The sequence below is a fragment of the Marmota flaviventris genome, chromosome 11 (genome assembly GCF_047511675.1).
Source record: "Marmota flaviventris isolate mMarFla1 chromosome 11, mMarFla1.hap1, whole genome shotgun sequence".
NCBI classification, from domain to species: domain Eukaryota; kingdom Metazoa; phylum Chordata; class Mammalia; order Rodentia; family Sciuridae; genus Marmota; species Marmota flaviventris.
Genome location: NC_092508.1, coordinates 6,245,774 through 6,262,681, shown reverse-complemented (window position 1 = coordinate 6,262,681; position 16,908 = coordinate 6,245,774). Strand labels below are relative to the sequence as shown.

General features: G+C 47.6%; 1 protein-coding gene across 4 annotated transcripts in view; it reads left to right on the top strand.

Moving 5' to 3' along the window:
* Positions 1-16,908, top strand: part of Dgkd (diacylglycerol kinase delta) — a 97,613-nt gene that overhangs the window by 58,239 nt on the left and 22,466 nt on the right. For all 4 annotated transcript variants that reach the window (XM_027942036.2, XM_027942038.3, XM_071619533.1 and 1 more), the window contains exons 4-10: positions 5,729-5,833; positions 6,130-6,262; positions 7,102-7,208; positions 7,571-7,696; positions 8,543-8,645; positions 9,299-9,461; positions 12,476-12,584. In XM_027942036.2, the coding sequence (XP_027797837.1) occupies positions 5,729-5,833; positions 6,130-6,262; positions 7,102-7,208; positions 7,571-7,696; positions 8,543-8,645; positions 9,299-9,461; positions 12,476-12,584 (846 nt within the window). The remainder of the gene's footprint in view (positions 1-5,728; positions 5,834-6,129; positions 6,263-7,101; positions 7,209-7,570; positions 7,697-8,542; positions 8,646-9,298; positions 9,462-12,475; positions 12,585-16,908) is intronic.

Below are 16,908 nucleotides of genomic sequence, written 5' to 3'. Positions count from 1 at the left end.
GAACTACTGATTCCCATCCCCCAGCTTCAAGCTTGCTTCATCCACAATGGCTGGGTCTCAGCATGACAACTGCCTCTCACCACTGTCCGAGGTGCCCTGTTGATTGTATACCCTGTTATGGTTTAGATCTAGAATGTCTCCCAAGACCTGTGTGTTAAAGGCTTCTTCCTCAGTGCAGTTCAGAGGTGGGGATGTGGGGCAGTGACTGGATCATGAGGGCTCCGACCTCATCAGTGGATAGATCCATTGAGGGACTCACAGCTGACTAGATTTTTGGGAAGTGGCAACTGTTGCAGGTAGAACCTAGTAGGAGGAAGTGAGTCCTTGGGGGCTTCCTCTTAGGGACTATATCTTGTCCCCATCCCCTTTTTCTCTGACTGCCACCAGGTGAGCAGCTTTCCTCACCCATGCCTTTCTGCTGTGATTGTCCACCTTGCCTCAGGCCTAAGGCAATGGAGCTGGCCAACCATGAAGTGAAACCCCTAAAACCATGAACCAAAATAAATCTTTCTTCTCTTAAGTAATTTTCTTAGGTATTTGGTCCCAGCAACAAAAAACTGACAGATACACATCCTATCTCAGCTGTTGGCAGCTCCTGTGAACCTCAGAACACACTGGAGTCCAGCCCTCTCCTTGCCTGAATTTTATGACGGTTCACTGAGGCTCCCTCCAAAAGGCTTCCTGACTTCTACCCTGCTCCACTGTCAGTTTTCAGTGTAGCCACTAGAGTGGTGCTTTTTAGACCTGAGTCAGATGTCATCCTTTTGTGCAGAAACTGACAAGATCCCTTATTCCACCTAGAGTAGAAGCCAAAGCTCTCACAGTTTGGTGGCCCTTGGTGGCCCAGCCTCTGCCCGTTTCCCTCGACCCACCCACCAGCTTCCCTCATTGCCCTGTCTTTGGCTGCAGGCAGACTGCTGGATGCTCCGACCCACTGCTTTGCGGGTCTCCTTTCCCATCACCCGCAGCAACAGCTGCAGCAGCAGCAGCAGCAGCTCCCCTCCACACTGTAAGACTCACTTCTGTACTGCAGTGTTCATTTGCAGTCCCATCGCATGTAACCTCTGTGGGAGCAGACATCATTATTAACCTATTTGTTCAAATGAGTACTGCCTGAATTTATTTTGAAGAAGAAAGGATGGATGAATTTGGACCTCAGATTAAGGAAGAGCATGGGAGAGGAGGTGTTCCTCACTTGGGAAATTGGGAGGTTACTGGCAGTCACTGGCCTGCGAGACAGAAGGACCTTAAGGCTCCCTGGGTATATAAGTAGGTTTGGGGCTGGGGAGGCAGCCCCTCTAAGAGCCCTTGTCCTGTTTGTGTGTGGCCACTCCCAGTGTGCACTGGTATTGAAGTAGGTGGGCCTGGGCTGGCATCAGTGTGAGGCTCGGAGCATACACTCTGACTTCCGCCTCTCGTTCCTGGCTGACCCCCTGAGTTTCATAGCTCCACTGATTCTTCAGCTCTGTGTATTTAGAAAGGAGCCTACCCTTTCCCAGTCTCTGCTTGTGCAGGCTGAATTTCCTGGCCGCATGTCACAACCTGATAGCAAAGGTGGCACCCCAGCCGGAGGGCACAGGTCCTGCTGTGCTCTCCTCCCATGCTTACCACAGAGCTGCCTGGCCTGGTCCATAGAGGACCCACCTGTGCGTGAGGTTGTGTACTAAAGGCGTGTCCACTCACTGCTTTCTTGGCAAGTCAGAAGTCCCCTGGATTGGCATTGCTTACAAATATAGGACTTCATTCCTCTAACCTGAGCTCAGTGAGGCCACACATGTCTTGAAGAAGCATGGCTTGTTCTGCAGTTGCTCTCTGGTGTTCCCAGTTCAAACTTAAATATTGTTGATGGTGGTGATGTACTTTTTTTTTTTTTTTAAATACCTTTATTTTATTTATTTTTATGTGGTGCTGAGGATCAAACCCAGTGCCTCACATATGCTAGGCAAGTGCTCTACCTCTGAGCCACAACCCCAGCCCCGGTGACGAACTTTAAATGAACTTTTTTATTTTGAGTTCCTGTGTACTCTTCGCCATTTTCCCGGTGGTGAGCTTGGGCACAGCCTCAGCATGGTATCTCACCCAGGATGCTGGCACTGTTCCTAATCAGTGTCACAGCATTGCTGGCTCTGGTGTCTTTGTGGATCACGCCGATTCCTCTGTGACCCTTGTAGTCACCACCATTCTGTTCTCCATATCTACATCGGCCTCATTTCAAGAATGTTAATAAATGGAATCAATGGAAGCCCTTTCCTTTGGGAAGGGCTTTTTCCACACAGCATAGTTTCCTGGAGGTTGAAACTATGGTTTAGATCTAGAATGTCTCCCAAGACCTGTGTGTTAAAGGCTTGTTGTTGTGTGTGTCAGAAGTTGTTTCTGGTTATTGCATCCTGGTGTGGGTGTGCCATAGCATTAGTCCTTTACCCATGGATGGCATCTGAGTTGTTTCCTCTGTAAACGTCATGGACAGGTGTTTGTATGAACTTAACTCTTAATTCCTCTGGAATAAAAGCTGGAGAGTGACTGTTAGGTGATATGGTTATTGTCTATTTTCTTTTTTTTAAGAGAGAGTGTGTGTGTGAGAGAGAGAATTTTTTAATGTTTATTTTTTAGTTTTCGACGGACACAACATCTTTGTTTTGTATGTGGTGCTGAGGATCGAACCCGGGCCATACGCATGCCAGGCGAGCGTGCTACCACTTGAGCCACATCCCCAGCCCCTGTCTATTTTCTTAAGAGACTGACAAACTCTTCTTCAGTGTGATTGTCATTTTAAACGTGACAGCCAACAACATGGTCCAACTTCTCCCTACCTCTTAATGATCTCCCATGGATAGTACGTAGCCTCAGAGGACCCCAGGCCTACACAGTGCTGACAGAGGCCTGGGGAGGCTTGTGTGTGAGGTGCTCTTCCAGGACCTGCGAGTCGCTGACCTGCGCCTCACAGTGATGCCACTGTGTGACTACGCTGTTCGTAGGCTCAGTTTTCAGATGAGGAAATGGAGGCGCAAGACAGAGAAGCACCTGCTGCAAGTTTAGCAGCCAGTGAGGGCTTCAGACCAGGGACCTGAATGTGGTGCTGCCATTCCCTTGCTAGGTGGCTTTTTTCATCCCCTTTTTAGAAGAGGAACGAACAGTCTTCCCATGTGTCAGCCAGCGAACAGGTGGGATTCAGATCATGGTCTGGCTCAGGCTTCTTCGGTACAGGACAGGCACAACCGAGAGTGAGGGAATGGCAGCAGCTACCATCTGTTTCATTAAGCCATGGCCTTTAAACATAACGGTGTCTGCAGTCTGTTGCCCAGGCCTGCCCAGGAAGCTACTCTAGTAATGATCTCCTTCAGCACATGGAGAACAGTGGGCCAAAGATCCATTTCTCCTTCCAGGTGCTGAGCTTGGAGTGATGCAAGAGGGATGAAAGCTGTCACTGGGCAGTGGTAGATGTAGATCTGACATACAAGGGGATACAGATCTCATTCTTCTCCTGTTGCATAACTCCTAATATAATCTGAGTTATGCAAAATGAAGTCTTTTTTTTTTCTTTCTTTTACTGTATTAATTTTGCTGATACAAATGTCCAAATGTTCAACTTGCCTGGGAGTGAATCAGTAAAGAGGTGTTTTCTCACCTTTATGGTCAGTTAGGATGTAGGACTTCAGTACTGGCTCAGAGCCTTTGGTTCTCAGTTCTCCTTGGCTTTCCCCAGCAAGGTCTGAAGCACCAACACCACTTCGGTGCTCAGCCTTGCTTGCTGTCCTCATGGCCCGATAGGTGTCTGAGACAGTTGTCTGTCTTTTTCTCCCAGCATAAATTCTGTCTGGGTAGAAACTTGTCTGTCCTGTCCTTTGAACCCCAAGCTTAGAGTAGATACTCACCAAGTAGTTGCAGAGCCCATAGTGTTAGTAGTGGTGGGATTGAGGCTGCCACTTCTCCCCACCCCTGACAGCCTCAGGAAAGCAGTGCCCCTCAGCTTGCTTCCTGTCTTCCCTTCCCACACTCCTGACTCTTCCACTATCTGCTCAGTCTGGCCTCCAGGTTTCCTTTCCTGGGGAATCCTGCATATGCGAGAGTAAGCTAACTGCATTGGAGATCCAGTTATGTTTATCCCCCTGTAATGAAGTTTAATTGGTGGAGCAAGAATCAGCTACAAAGCATTGCTTCCACATGATCTGAGCCTGAAACTTATCTAATAATTTAAATTGGGTCTTCTTAATATAAGTTTGAGTTATAAGATGGCAGAAATCCAAAAATTTGATAATGTTTTATTGGTGAATCCCTAGGGAAGGAGGTGTTTTCCTGACACTGCTGGTGAGAATGCACAATGGTAAACCCCTGTGGAGGGGGTTTTGGTGATGGCTAGCTTTGTCAGAGAAGTTCTAGAAATATATCCCAAAGATGCAGTGGTAAAAATAGGAAAAGATCCATTCACTGGGACACTATTTGAAATAGCAAAGGATTCAAAACAATGCAGATAAGTAGGGCACTGGTTGCATGGCTGGTACAGTGCTACTGCAGGAAGGGTCAAGGGGACTTCTGCAAGAAGTGATGGCCAGGATGTATAATTAAGTGAAGGGTGAAGATGGGGAGCAGTGTCTGTGGTGTGCTGCTGTTTAAAAAGGGGGAGTGTGGATATACACTGAAGGGTAAACTGCTTTTTTCCCCCAAATCTACCCATGGGAACTGAGGGGGTGGGTGGGGAAGAGCCAGAATTCTGACCAGACCAGACCTTATTTTGTTGGATTGACTTAGAACCCTTTAGATATTTTATATCATCAAAAGACAGAATTAAGTAAGAGATTATGTATGACCTCTGAAATTTTTCATAAACTGTCAAAAGGTTTTTTCTGAAGTGGTTTGTACCTTATTTAGCTCTGTAACTTTTTCCTTCTGTACCTTTGCCAACCAGCATTAAGATCTGAGAACTGTGCCAGCCTGAGAGGTGAAAAGTAGGCTGCTGTTTCTACTCCATTTTGTGTTTTCTGTGAAATTCAAGTTCATCACATTGTTTTTCTGTCAGGGTTTTTTTGTCGGTTTATAAAAACTTTATATTTTGTGGGTTTCATTTTTATTCTTTTTTTGGTGGTACTGGGAATTGAACCCAGGGGTGCTACCCACCACTGAGCTGTGTCCCCATCCCCTTTTATTTTTTGAGACAGGATCTCACTAAATTGCCCAAGCTGGCCTTGAACTTTCGTCCTCCTGCCTCAACCGCCCAATCACTGAGATTACAACATTTTTTATTACCATGTTTTTGACCTCATTTCCAGTTAAGTTGTTCAGGACCTAATTGTACTGGTGGCAGTTAGTTTATCAAGTTATATGTGCTGCCTGCTTATGTTATCCTAGAGTCAGAGGATCAGACTTCCCTATACCACTCAAGTGCTAGGCATCAATTTGTTTGCTTCCCTAACCCCCCGCTTTTTTTTTAATTTAAGGAAAAAAAGAAGAGTTTCCTAGGGTTTATTATGTATGTCTAAATAGTTGATTTCTGGTGAATATATAACCTAGATCTGATTGTCTTTTTGGTTTGAAATTGTTCTTCATTTTTAGTGACCTGTGATAACTATAATTGTGTTCAATGTGGATACCTGAATGAAATAGTTATTTTTCATTTTATATGTTATCTATCTATACACACACATATATGTACATACATGTTTGTGTATTTGCAGGTAGATTTCTGCAGCCCTTGTGCTTGTTCGTGGGATTATTGAACATGTTCTCTCTCTAGGTCATCACTCCCTGTAGGAAGCTCATCTTGTGTGCTGATAACAGAAAAGAAATGGAAGACTGGATTGCGGCGCTCAAGACTGTCCAGAACAGGGAGCATTTCGAGGTTAAAAGAGAAAAACATCCTTCCCTGTGGGCCTCTTGATGACTCTGCCCTACCTTAATTTCCTGCCCTCCACCTGTCTCTTACACATGACTGGCAGTTCTGGAATTTCCAGACTCAGCTCAGGCCTTGAAATTAAGACCTTTGCTTGTCTTTGGGCAGACCTGTTAGATTATGACCCTGTCCTTTACAGACCTCCCTCCTCCTCTCTTAGATATTTGACTTAATTACACTTAAGTTGCTGAACTAAAGAGTTTCAGAGGGCTGTCTTACCTGCCATCTTTATTTTGCTCTTGCAGCCTACCCAGTATAGCATGGACCATTTCTCAGGGATGCACAACTGGTATGCATGTTCCCACGCGCGGCCAACCTACTGCAACGTGTGTCGTGAGGCGCTGTCTGGGGTCACGTCCCATGGGCTGTCTTGTGAAGGTACAGAACTGCATTTGCCAGTCAGTTGCAGAAGGTGATTGAGGTTTTGCTTGATAAAGTTTTGGAAATCCAAACACAGTCACCATTCAGTAAGCCATCACTTCCCACTGCAGCCAGTTGAGAGTAAAATTATTTCTGCCACTCCATTTCTCTTTATTTTACCTATGAGGAGTCCTTGATAAGTCTTTTTTTTTAAAAAAATAGTACTCAAACAAAGCGAAAGGAAGGGAAGTGGTAGTGAGGAGAAGCAAGGAAGGAGCATTGGGTCTGCAGGGCCCTGTTGCCCAGGGTCGCTGATCTTCTCTTGGGTCGCTGTGTTGTGGATGTAGGGGTTGGAAACATCTCAGAGCTGGAGCCTGGGGCTGAATGTTGAGCCAGGGCGTCAGGCCAGCTGTTCGTCAGGCAGTGGCTGAGCAGGGAGCAGGTGTTGCTGCTCATCACCAGGTCTTGCCTGCTGCCTGTTTTTTGCAGCTCACAAGCTTGACTAGTTTTTGCATTTCAAAAAAGTTGAAAATTAAAAAGATTAATATTTTGTGATACATGAAAGTTATGTGAAATTTGATTTTGGTGTCTTTAGAATGCCTGTGCTGGCTGCTTGCCATCATACTCTGATGGCAGAGCCGAGCAGTTGTGATGTTGGTACACAACTGAAACCTCAGCTGCTTGCTCTGGCTCTCCCTGCTGTCTGTTTCTTCCCCCTTCTGGGCTCTGAGGTATCTCAGTGGTGCTGTGGCAACATGGGAAAGTTTCCTGTTTTCTTTTCCATGTTTCCTAATCAGTCCACCCCATGTAGAAGGCACCTGTCATGGATGAAGCCTGTGGGTTCTTTTCTCTCATAGTGTGCAAATTTAAAGCCCACAAACGGTGTGCTGTGCGTGCAACCAATAATTGCAAGTGGACCACACTGGCCTCGATTGGGAAGGACATCATTGAGGACGAGGATGGGGTATGCCTGAGGGGATCTTGCCCCGGTTGCCAACTTTGCACAGTCCCCTCACTCCCTCCCCTCTCCTTCATCTGAGATGGTCACTGTGGGGTCAAGTGTCCCAGCTGACAGTATCCAGGGCTCTGTGTGGTTGCTGCACATCCAGTTTTGTCCTGAACCCTCTGAGTCTTAGTGCGCCCTCACTGGTAGTACAGTGGTGTGGGTGGCACTGTATGCCCTTGACCCCTCACTGGCTGCCAGGAAAAGTCGTATGTGGGGAGCAGTGTCTTGGCTGAGCTCACCAAAAGCATTCCTTCCCCAAGGCTCCTGGCATTGGGGTAGAGCTCTGGGATGTCCCTATCCAGTCTTTGCTTGGTCCACAGATTGCCATGCCTCACCAGTGGCTGGAAGGTAACTTACCCGTGAGCGCCAAGTGCACAGTATGCGACAAGACCTGCGGCAGTGTGCTGCGCCTACAGGACTGGCGCTGCCTCTGGTGCAAGGCCATGGTGAGTGGGGCTGATGATGTAGCCCGCCCTTCTGCCAGGCTTGCAGGTTGTGGAGACAGGTCTGGGGCAGTGGCTTCCTCTTTCTCTTCTGAATCTGAGAATCCATCCTGGAGGCCCCCAACTCTGAGAGCCTGTGTTTTGGCCTATTGAGTGACTTTTCCCTTTTGGGTTATTATTCTTGATATTTTTAAGTGTTTTTCTCCCTTGACTTTAGTCCTGTCTTTTAGACACAAAATGTGATACCCACCTCAAGTAGCACCTCAGGCAGGTTGTAGAGAGGTCATTTGGGACAGGCTTGCTGCTGTTTTCCTGGGATGAGCCTAGGGAAGCTATCAAGGGCCTTCTGAGAGAGGTTTGCTCTGGGATGATAGTTGTAGGAAGAGGGAGGAGGAGCCATGATGTGGCCATGTGGCTTCTTGTGGGTCCTGGAAACAGTTGTTGCCTTGTGGGGTGATGACTTTCAGGGAGAGGTGAGGGGAGCCTTGTGTTCACTGTGGGCTGGGTTGCTCATTAAAGGTCTTTATGTAGTTACTTGATCAGAGCCCTGGCTGGCTTGTACAGGTTGGCACATAAAGGCTTTTCCCCAGGAGCCTGGCATCTGATTCCTGGATTTAAAATGAGCTGTGGGAAAGCGGCCAGGACGTTAGTCTACATGTTGTGAACATGATAGGCTCCCACTGCGAGCTCTGCATCACAGCTCCTTGGGGCAGAGCAGGGACATAGAGTGCCTCCCTGAAGTGCCTGTCTGCCCACAGCTGGTTCATCAGATGTGGGGCCAGGCAGTATTCCTGTGTGTGTGTGTGAAGGATGCTGGGGACCCTGATGATATGTGAGTTCTTGTTTCAGGTTCATACTTCGTGTAAAGAATCCTTGCTGACCAAATGCCCGCTCGGTCTATGTAAGGTGTCAGTCATCCCTCCCACGGCGCTCAACAGCATTGACTCTGACGGTGGGTGCCCATGTGTGATCCTTACCTGTTGGCACATGTCCTTTCTCCATGCCCACCAAGATGGGCATCTTGGCAATTGTGATGTGGTCAGTAGCAGGCAAGACACAGCCCCAGGGTTGGGAGCAGGTGTGTGGAGTTGACAAATGGCATCCTGGTTGTTGCTGTTAGACTCACTAAAGACTTGTTACCAGCACTTTCCTTGAAGGTGATGGATCCAGGGAGCTTTTGAGCGGATCTGGGTCTCCAGGCCTCCTCCATCTGCCACAAGCTGCAGGGACTGTCTGTCCCTGTCCCTGAATGTGACAGATGCTGGCATGCTGGCTCAGAGCCTCTCCCGTAGGTCCAGCTGGTATATGGTGACACTTGTTGACAAGTCCCACTGAGGGAGGTCATTGAGATACATGGCTCGGAGGAAATAGTTCAGATGGGGGCAGGAGGTAAAGACAGTGCAGCAAGGTGAACTTTGGAAGTCTCAAATGTGAAGTCAAGACTGGGTGGGCTTACCTCATGCCAGGCAGCAAGGTCTCTCGAAGGCTTGCTGGTACTGAATGTGAGTTCTGTCCCCTGCACTGTCTGCTGAGGCTTGTTGGTCAATGGTGCCTCAGTGCCTTCGAGACTTATAAAGGTTCTTCCTGTTCCACTCTTTCATTCAGGGTTCTGGAAGGCCACCTGTCCTCCGTCTTGCACAAGTCCCCTGCTGGTCTTCGTCAATTCCAAGAGTGGGGACAACCAGGGTGTGAAATTCCTCAGAAGGTTCAAGCAGCTGCTGAACCCTGCCCAGGTCTTTGACCTCATGAATGGAGGACCACACCTCGGGTAGGAAGCTTGAGAAATCTTTCTTTCCTGGACCTTTTAATATTTTTAGATAAGGACTTTTAAAATATTTTTATCTAAAATAGATAAATAGATCAAAGATACAGTAAATTTTAAATGGGAAAGAAATTGTCATTTTTGAACCACTCGTCCCCAAACTCCACTTGCAAAGGTTTCTGCTCTTAATAGTTGATGGGGGCTTGGCCCTTCCAGATTCCAGTGCACACATATGCATGCACACAGGCACCGTCTAAACCAAACGGAACCCTGTGCCAGCTGTCGGTGCACAGCATGCTGTCTATGCGCATCAGCTGTGGATTGGGGGCCTGTTTCTGTGTCAATGCTTACAGACCTGCTGGCTCAATCCCCAGGAAGAAGCTTTACTCCAGTGAGGCCAAGGGGTTCCTTCATCTTGGGAGCACAGGAAGTATCGAGAAGTATCATAGGAAGTATTGCACAGGTGCAACGAGGCATGAACTGTGCAGGGGCCCAGGGTGTTGTGCAGAATAATTATGCATTTCATCTTTTAGCTAGAGTCAAGTCACTTTCCTTTTGGTTTTGTGCTTTGCACTGTTGTAGAAACATTTGCTTCTGTCAGTTTTGCCATATGAACTAATTCCTTCTTCATTTGGAAGCACTGGTTCAAGGTAAGGCTCTAAGAGGACGTGCTAGCATTTCAGGAAGATTGTGCAGGATAAGTGGAGTGTGAGGTGCCTGCTCACCCTGCTGTCTGGTGTATGTTCTCCTGGGAAGGCAGTGTTTTTGGAACCAGGTGTTGCTGTAACGTGAGCCTGGGGTGACTCACTGTGTGTCCCTGGCTGACCCGTTGCAGTGTGGGGTGGGGTCACATGCTGCTTGCCGTTCCTCGAACACAGTCCTTTGGGTGTCCTCAGTGTTGTTCTTCCCCATGCTCAGCAGTGCCACAGATGGTGACACTGCAGCCTGTTTTCTCCAAGGCACAACTTCTTTTGAATGATGCAGGATCCCATTCACCTGACGTTGATAAAGACATGATTTCAGTTAAGCAGGGAAAGTGGAGGTATCATATATCCCTTGTCACTTAACACTGAGCAGATTCAATGGTTGTTAAATGTGCTGCCAGGGATGTTGAATGAATGCTTGGTAGTGTCTCTGGGCACGACTGCACATTGAATTTGAGGATGAAATATTAATTTTGGCATACACGTAGAACTCTGATTTATAGTTAGTTAAGTATGAGATGACTAGGGGACTCCCCCCACCCCCCACCTGTGGCATGAGTTCACTCTTTTCTTGTTTCTGGGAATTGGAAAACATCTTACTTCACCCAGCTTCTTGTAGGACCAAGTCCTGGCCTTGGTTTATCCCCACTTCTCTAGAAAGCAGGGCCTCATAGGAGTGAATGCTCTCCAAGGATACACATGGTTACTTCTGGTTCCCACCGTCAGGTGCAGCTTAGTGGCTTAGAGTTTGGCTCTGTTCAGGCCTGAGTCTAGTTGCTGTTCCAACATCCCTGTTTGTTTTTTGAGCACTTCCTCTGAGACTGGCTCTGCTAGAGGCAGGGTCCACAACGTCCCCCAGTGGGGAGGGAGCACATGTGGACAGTCAGGGTCACTTCAGTGGGGCAGTGCAACCCAGGAAGGGAGCACAGAAGTCAAGCCAGTGTCTCTGCTGTGCTAGTGTTTGAGGAGGGCTGGTGTGCCCACAGTGTGCTCTTGACTTTGTCTCCTCCCGCAGGCACAGTGTGGGGACTGGGACAGTTCCTGGGGAGCAGTGGGCACCAAGGCGGAAAAGCAGGAAGCTGCTGGTCATTAAGGGCTATAGGTGCTGGCTGATAAGTTTGACCCTTTCCTGAAAATGAGGGGCATCCTCTTAAAATGAGACTTCATTACTGTGTTTTAGAAAGATCTTGCTGTGAACACCTGGGAGGCCCCTGGAGAGCTCAGAGCAGAATGGTGGCTGAGCCATCTGGGCTTCGTGGGAGTGGAGGGAGGTGTAAGGCAGGCTGACCTGATGGTGGTGCTGGTCCTTGTTGAGGGACGTGTCCTGCCAGATGTGCTGTAGAACACCAGGTTGGTGCCTCCTGGTGGACAGGTACAAACACATGGCCGGGGGTGTCATTCAGGGTCATCAGCACCTGTATGTCTTTTGAAGCCAAACGTGGATGAGATCATTCAGGAAGAGGATTGGGAGTGAGGAGAACATGTCCATGAAGCCCCAAGTGGGAACCCTGCATGGGGGTGGGGGCATGGTGACCAGCAGGAGCCCAGGAAGAATACTGAGAAGAAGTTAAAAGGGAAGGAAGTGGGTTGGGGGTGTGGCTCAGTGGTAGAGCACTTGCCTGGCATGTGTGAGGCACTAGGTTTGATTCGCAGCACCACATATAAATAAATGAATAAAAATAAAGGTCCATCAACAACTAAAAATATATATTAAAAAAAGAAAAAAAAAAAAGGAAGCCTGGGCCACTTCTCCCAAGGACCAAAGGCCTGAGGCATAAGTGCTCTGGGGAGACAGGCAGGGCGCTGGCGATCTGCAGCCTGGGGCTCTGGCATTACCGGGCCAGAGCTGGGCAGAGATCTGACTGCAGTGCCTGGGGACGAGTGGTGTGGAGACTTGGCAGCCAAGAGGGCATGATGGAGAGGGTTGACAGTGACAGCATCTGGATGGGGCAGGTGAGAGACAGTGCTGAAGGGTGGGGACCATTGGCCCCAGCGTTTGTTTGGGGCTGAGGCAGTCTGTTCTCATGAATCCTGCAAGAAACCCATGCCTGAGCAAGATGAGGTGGCGTGCATCCACCAGCCGTCCATGGTCTCATCCCTGGCTGGTCCCTGTCCCTGGCTGGAAGGTCTGTCAAGGCCCCAGTCCCACTGTCATTCATTCTGAAACAGCAGAGCCTGAGTGAGGGGCCATGCAGATAGTCTTGTCACCACGGGGTCAGCTGGGAGGAATGGGCAGCTCCCCTCAGCTGGGACAGACAAGCCCATTGTTTGTCCTTTGGAACGCATGGCATTTCATTGCCTTTCTTTTCTCCACAGCTTACGGTTATTCCAGAAGTTTGACACCTTCCGGATTCTGGTTTGTGGTGGGGATGGCAGTGTTGGCTGGGTCCTCTCTGAAATTGACAGCCTCAACCTTCACAAACAGGTACCTGGACTCTAGGGAGCTCAGCTCCAGCAGAGGGCTGCCAAGGTCAGAGTGGCCTGCTGTTTCAGCTCTGTGCATTAGAGGCACCTGCTCTCTGGCAGGGAATAGCAGAGGTTTGGAAGGTCATGCAGATTGTGGCCAGAGAGAGGAGAAGGGAGAGCAAGTCAGAGCCTGGGGCATGAAGAACTGTCCCAGTTGGGGGAGGGTCTGGAGGCTGTTGTCCCCTGTCCCCCCAGGCTCTTCACTGGGTGCTGGTATGATTTGATGCCTCTGGCTCTGGAGGTGGGGAGGAAGTATACATTCAACCTCTCAACTGAACTTAGGTTTTTGTATAGAGATGAAAATACACTTTTCTGATTGCACATTAAGAAAATGGTGACTGTGTTGTTGGATTTTCACTCCCAGCCATGCCTCTCCCCTGGTAGTTAGCCACTGCTAACATTGCTGTCACTGCCTTTTTGACTTGTATCAATACGTAGAGCAAGATGTGAACACAGTTGCATTGTAAATGGATGCTGCTATTTTCCCACTAGCTTCTCACTGCACACCTAGAGTCATTGTAGCAGGCATTTCAGGCTCAGCTCTAGCCAGCAGCTCTGTGTAGCTTCCCCTGGATGGAGCTGGAGCCCGAGCTTAGCTCATGGCTTGCATCAGTGGAGCTGAGATTTCTTAGCAACAAGGCTGGCGAAGCCGTATGTGCTTCCCAAGTGCTTCCTCTGAGTTTAAAAATTGGTATGTACTAACTGACTCCACTCCACTAGGACTGTGCCTGCTCACCTTCCTGGTATGGCATGAGTCTGTACTTTCTCATGGTGTGCCCAAATGGCTTCTTTTCAAGTTTTGCCCATCAGAGTAAAATAAGAATCTTATTTTTATTTCTTCGAGTCAAGCCTTGTCTCAATTGACTATGAAGTTTTAAACGAATCACCTGTTTGTGATTCAAATTATGCTTTTCCTCATTTTCTCTTGAGGTGTTCATTTTATTTTTTTAAATTGATGTCTAAGGGTAATTGTTTTATTAACTCTTATGTCTGTCTTTGTAGATCCCCCCCCCCCCCCATTGGTCATTTGTAATTTTATTAAAATATTGTTTTGGTCTTCATGATTTTTGTCATTTGTCATATTGAGACACTTGTCCATACTCCAAGGTTATGCAAACAGTCATTGATATTGTCTTATACCATGTTTATATTGCCCTTTAAAATGGTCATGGTGGTGCGAAAATCCCAAGAGACTTGTGAGACTGAGGCAGTAGGATTGCAAGTTCAAGGCCAGCCCCAGAAACTTAGCAAGAAACCTGTCTCAAAATTATAAATAAAAATAAACTTAAAATTTTTAAATCTTTCATGTGAGTTTATTGCATTTTCTAGTGATTTTTGCATTCTCCACCCAGCTCCACTGGCTCAGTGGTACTTATGGGTGGGTGTTGTTAGTACTTAACTCCACGATGGAGTGAGTAGGGTCTTTTTTTGTCTTTAATTTTTATTGGTGCATTATAGATGTACATAATTGTGATATTTGTTACTACATATTCATATATGCACACAATGTAATAATATGATTTGGCTAATACTATTCCTCGGCACTTCCCTCCTTCTTCCCCTCCTCCTACCCATGGTCCCTTTCCTCTTCTGTACTGATCTCCCTTGCCCTCACCTTTCTTTCCTCCTTCCTTTCTAGCTTTTACATGAGAGAGAAAAACATGTGACCCTTGTCCTTCTGAGTTTGACTTATTTTGCTTAACACAATGTTCCCAAATCCATTTTCCTGCAAACGACATAATTTCATTTTTCTTTATGGCTGAATAAAACTCCATTGTGTATATTTACCACATTTTCTTTATCCATTTATCTGTTGGTGGACACTTAGACTGGTTCCATAGTTTGGCCATTGTGAGCTGTGCTGCTGTAAACATGGATATACATGTGTCACTCTTGTAAGATGACTTTAATTCTTTAGGATAAATACTGCAGAGTGACATGGCTGGATCATATGGTAGTTCCCTGATTTGTCTTTTGAGGAACCTCCATACTGATTTCCATAGCAGTTGTACTGATTTATTGTCTCAGTGTAAAGTGTTTCTTTTTCTCCATGTCCTCTCCAGCATTTATTATTATTTGAATTCTTGATGACTGCCATTGTGACTGGTATGACATGAAATCTTAGCATAATTTTGATTTGCACTTTCCTAATTGCTGATGATGTTGAACAGTTTTTTCATACATTTGTTGGTCATTTTATTTTTTTCTTTTGAAAAGTGTTGGAGTTCATTTGTCTATTTATTAGTTGCATTTTCTTTCTTTCTTTTTTTTTTTAAGTTCTTTATATATTCTGGACATTAATACTCTGTCAGAAGAGTAGCTAGCAGTGATTTTCTCCTCTGGGCTCTCTCTTTACTTCCTAATTGTTTCCTTTGCTGTGCAGAGGCTTTAACTTGATACCATGTCACTTATTAACTCTGGGCATAATTTGTTGAGCTTTGGGGGTCCTGTTGAGAAAGTCATTGCATGTGTCCATATGCTGGAGTGTTGACCCTACGATTTCTTCTAGGAGTTGTGCAGTTTCTGTTCTAATTCTGAGGACTTGGAACCATTTTGAGTTGTTTTTGTGCAGGGTGAGAAATAAGGGTCAAGTGTCATTCTTTTACACAAGGATGACAAGTTTTCCCAGCACCACTTGTTAAGAGAGGCTGTCTTTGCCAGTGTATGTTTTTGGCAGTGATGAGGGTCTTAACCATGCAGTGCACCACCAAGCAGGACTGTTGCTCAGGAAAGAGACACAGCTCCTCCTAGTGGCAAGACTGGAGTAGTCCACTTAGTTTTGTGGATTTGTGGATTATGGATGAATTTTCTGTTGCTAGTTAGGAAGAGTGAAACCTTGAGGGTTATTTTCATCTCTTCAGCCCAGTTCTGTGAACACTCACCTCCTCTGATTTCTCTGTGGCCTTTGATGTTCTCTTGCTGTGGTTTCTTTGGACCCCACACCCTGGCTTTCTTCACACCCTTTCTTCTCCTCCTGGCACCCTTTATATGCTGTGTCTCCAGAGCCCTGTGGGACTTCTCCTTATTCTCCACACTCTTCTTCAGAGGAAGACTCAGTCGCTTGAAGGAGTTTTGTCTACCCTTGAGTTGCTCTGGGCCCCTCTGGATGTCTTGGTGCTGTACGTTTCCAGTCCCAAGTTATTGCTTGGCCCCCACCCTACCCATGTACCTTTCCTTGGAGTCTGAAAACACTGTCCATCTGGGTGTTCAAGCAGAAGTTTGAGAGTCTTTCCTTATTCTTTGGTCCCTTTCCCTCCCTGTTTTCTAGACACCCGATGGGTGTAGTCCTGCCACCTCACCATTCCCAGCCCTGCTGTCTTCCCCCTGGTCTAGGCCACTTGTATATGCAGCTGGGTCCCTGCTGAGCCCTTGCCTCCATCTGGGAATAGCTCATCTGGGCCACCCTCCCTGGGTGGTTGTATGCATGTGTCCCTCATCAGCTTCGGTGATGGGCAGGGTCCAGCACAATAGCAGAGTTCACCCAGGCCCTTGATTGGATCTGCCTAGCTTTTCTACCCCTCTTCCCTCACCATCTTCTCTGTGTTGTGCTCTGACTTGCACTTCTCAGGCGTGTCACCTCATCTCCTGGAACACTGCCTGTGTTCGTGCTGCCTGTCTTTTCCTGTGGGGCTCCAGGAGGCCTCACTGAGGCACCAGCCCCTCTTAGACTCCTTCAGCACCCAGTTCTTTCCACCTGTGTGTCCTCACGTGTTCTTTCCCACCTCCTGCATATCCACACTGTGCTCTTGGTGCTCTTTTCTGCTGCTGTCCCTGCATGCCAGCAGGGCCCCATGCACAGACACTGGGTGTCAGGAGAACAGGGACTGTGCAGTGCTTTGGGGAGCAGGCTGTGTTCCTGGATTTAGGATTTGTACCCCAGGCTCTGATGACTCTGGCTGGTCACTGTGTTGACAGAGAAGTATGGGGCAGCCAGCATTTTGGGGGCCTTTTAAGTACTGACTTGGCACAGAGGGGCTTTGGTGAGGCTCTGGGAGGGGAATGCCAGGTGTGGGCCAGAGCTTTGGGGGATGGCGTGTACAGTCTTAGGCTGGGTCCGGAGTGTCCACTTTGGGTGGTTCTGGACTTAAAAGCCACTGGAGATGGTTTTAGGGCTGAGGGAATGATATTAGCGATGTTTTAGAAAGTAAGTTTGGTGAGTAAAGTGCTGTAGTAGTTGGAGTGACTGGTGGGGACCGACCAGCCCCTGGGATGCAGTCCCAGCAGTGCAACTGGGAATGAAGGGACTGTGCAAACTGAGGCCCTGTAGGGTTTATTGTCAAGAT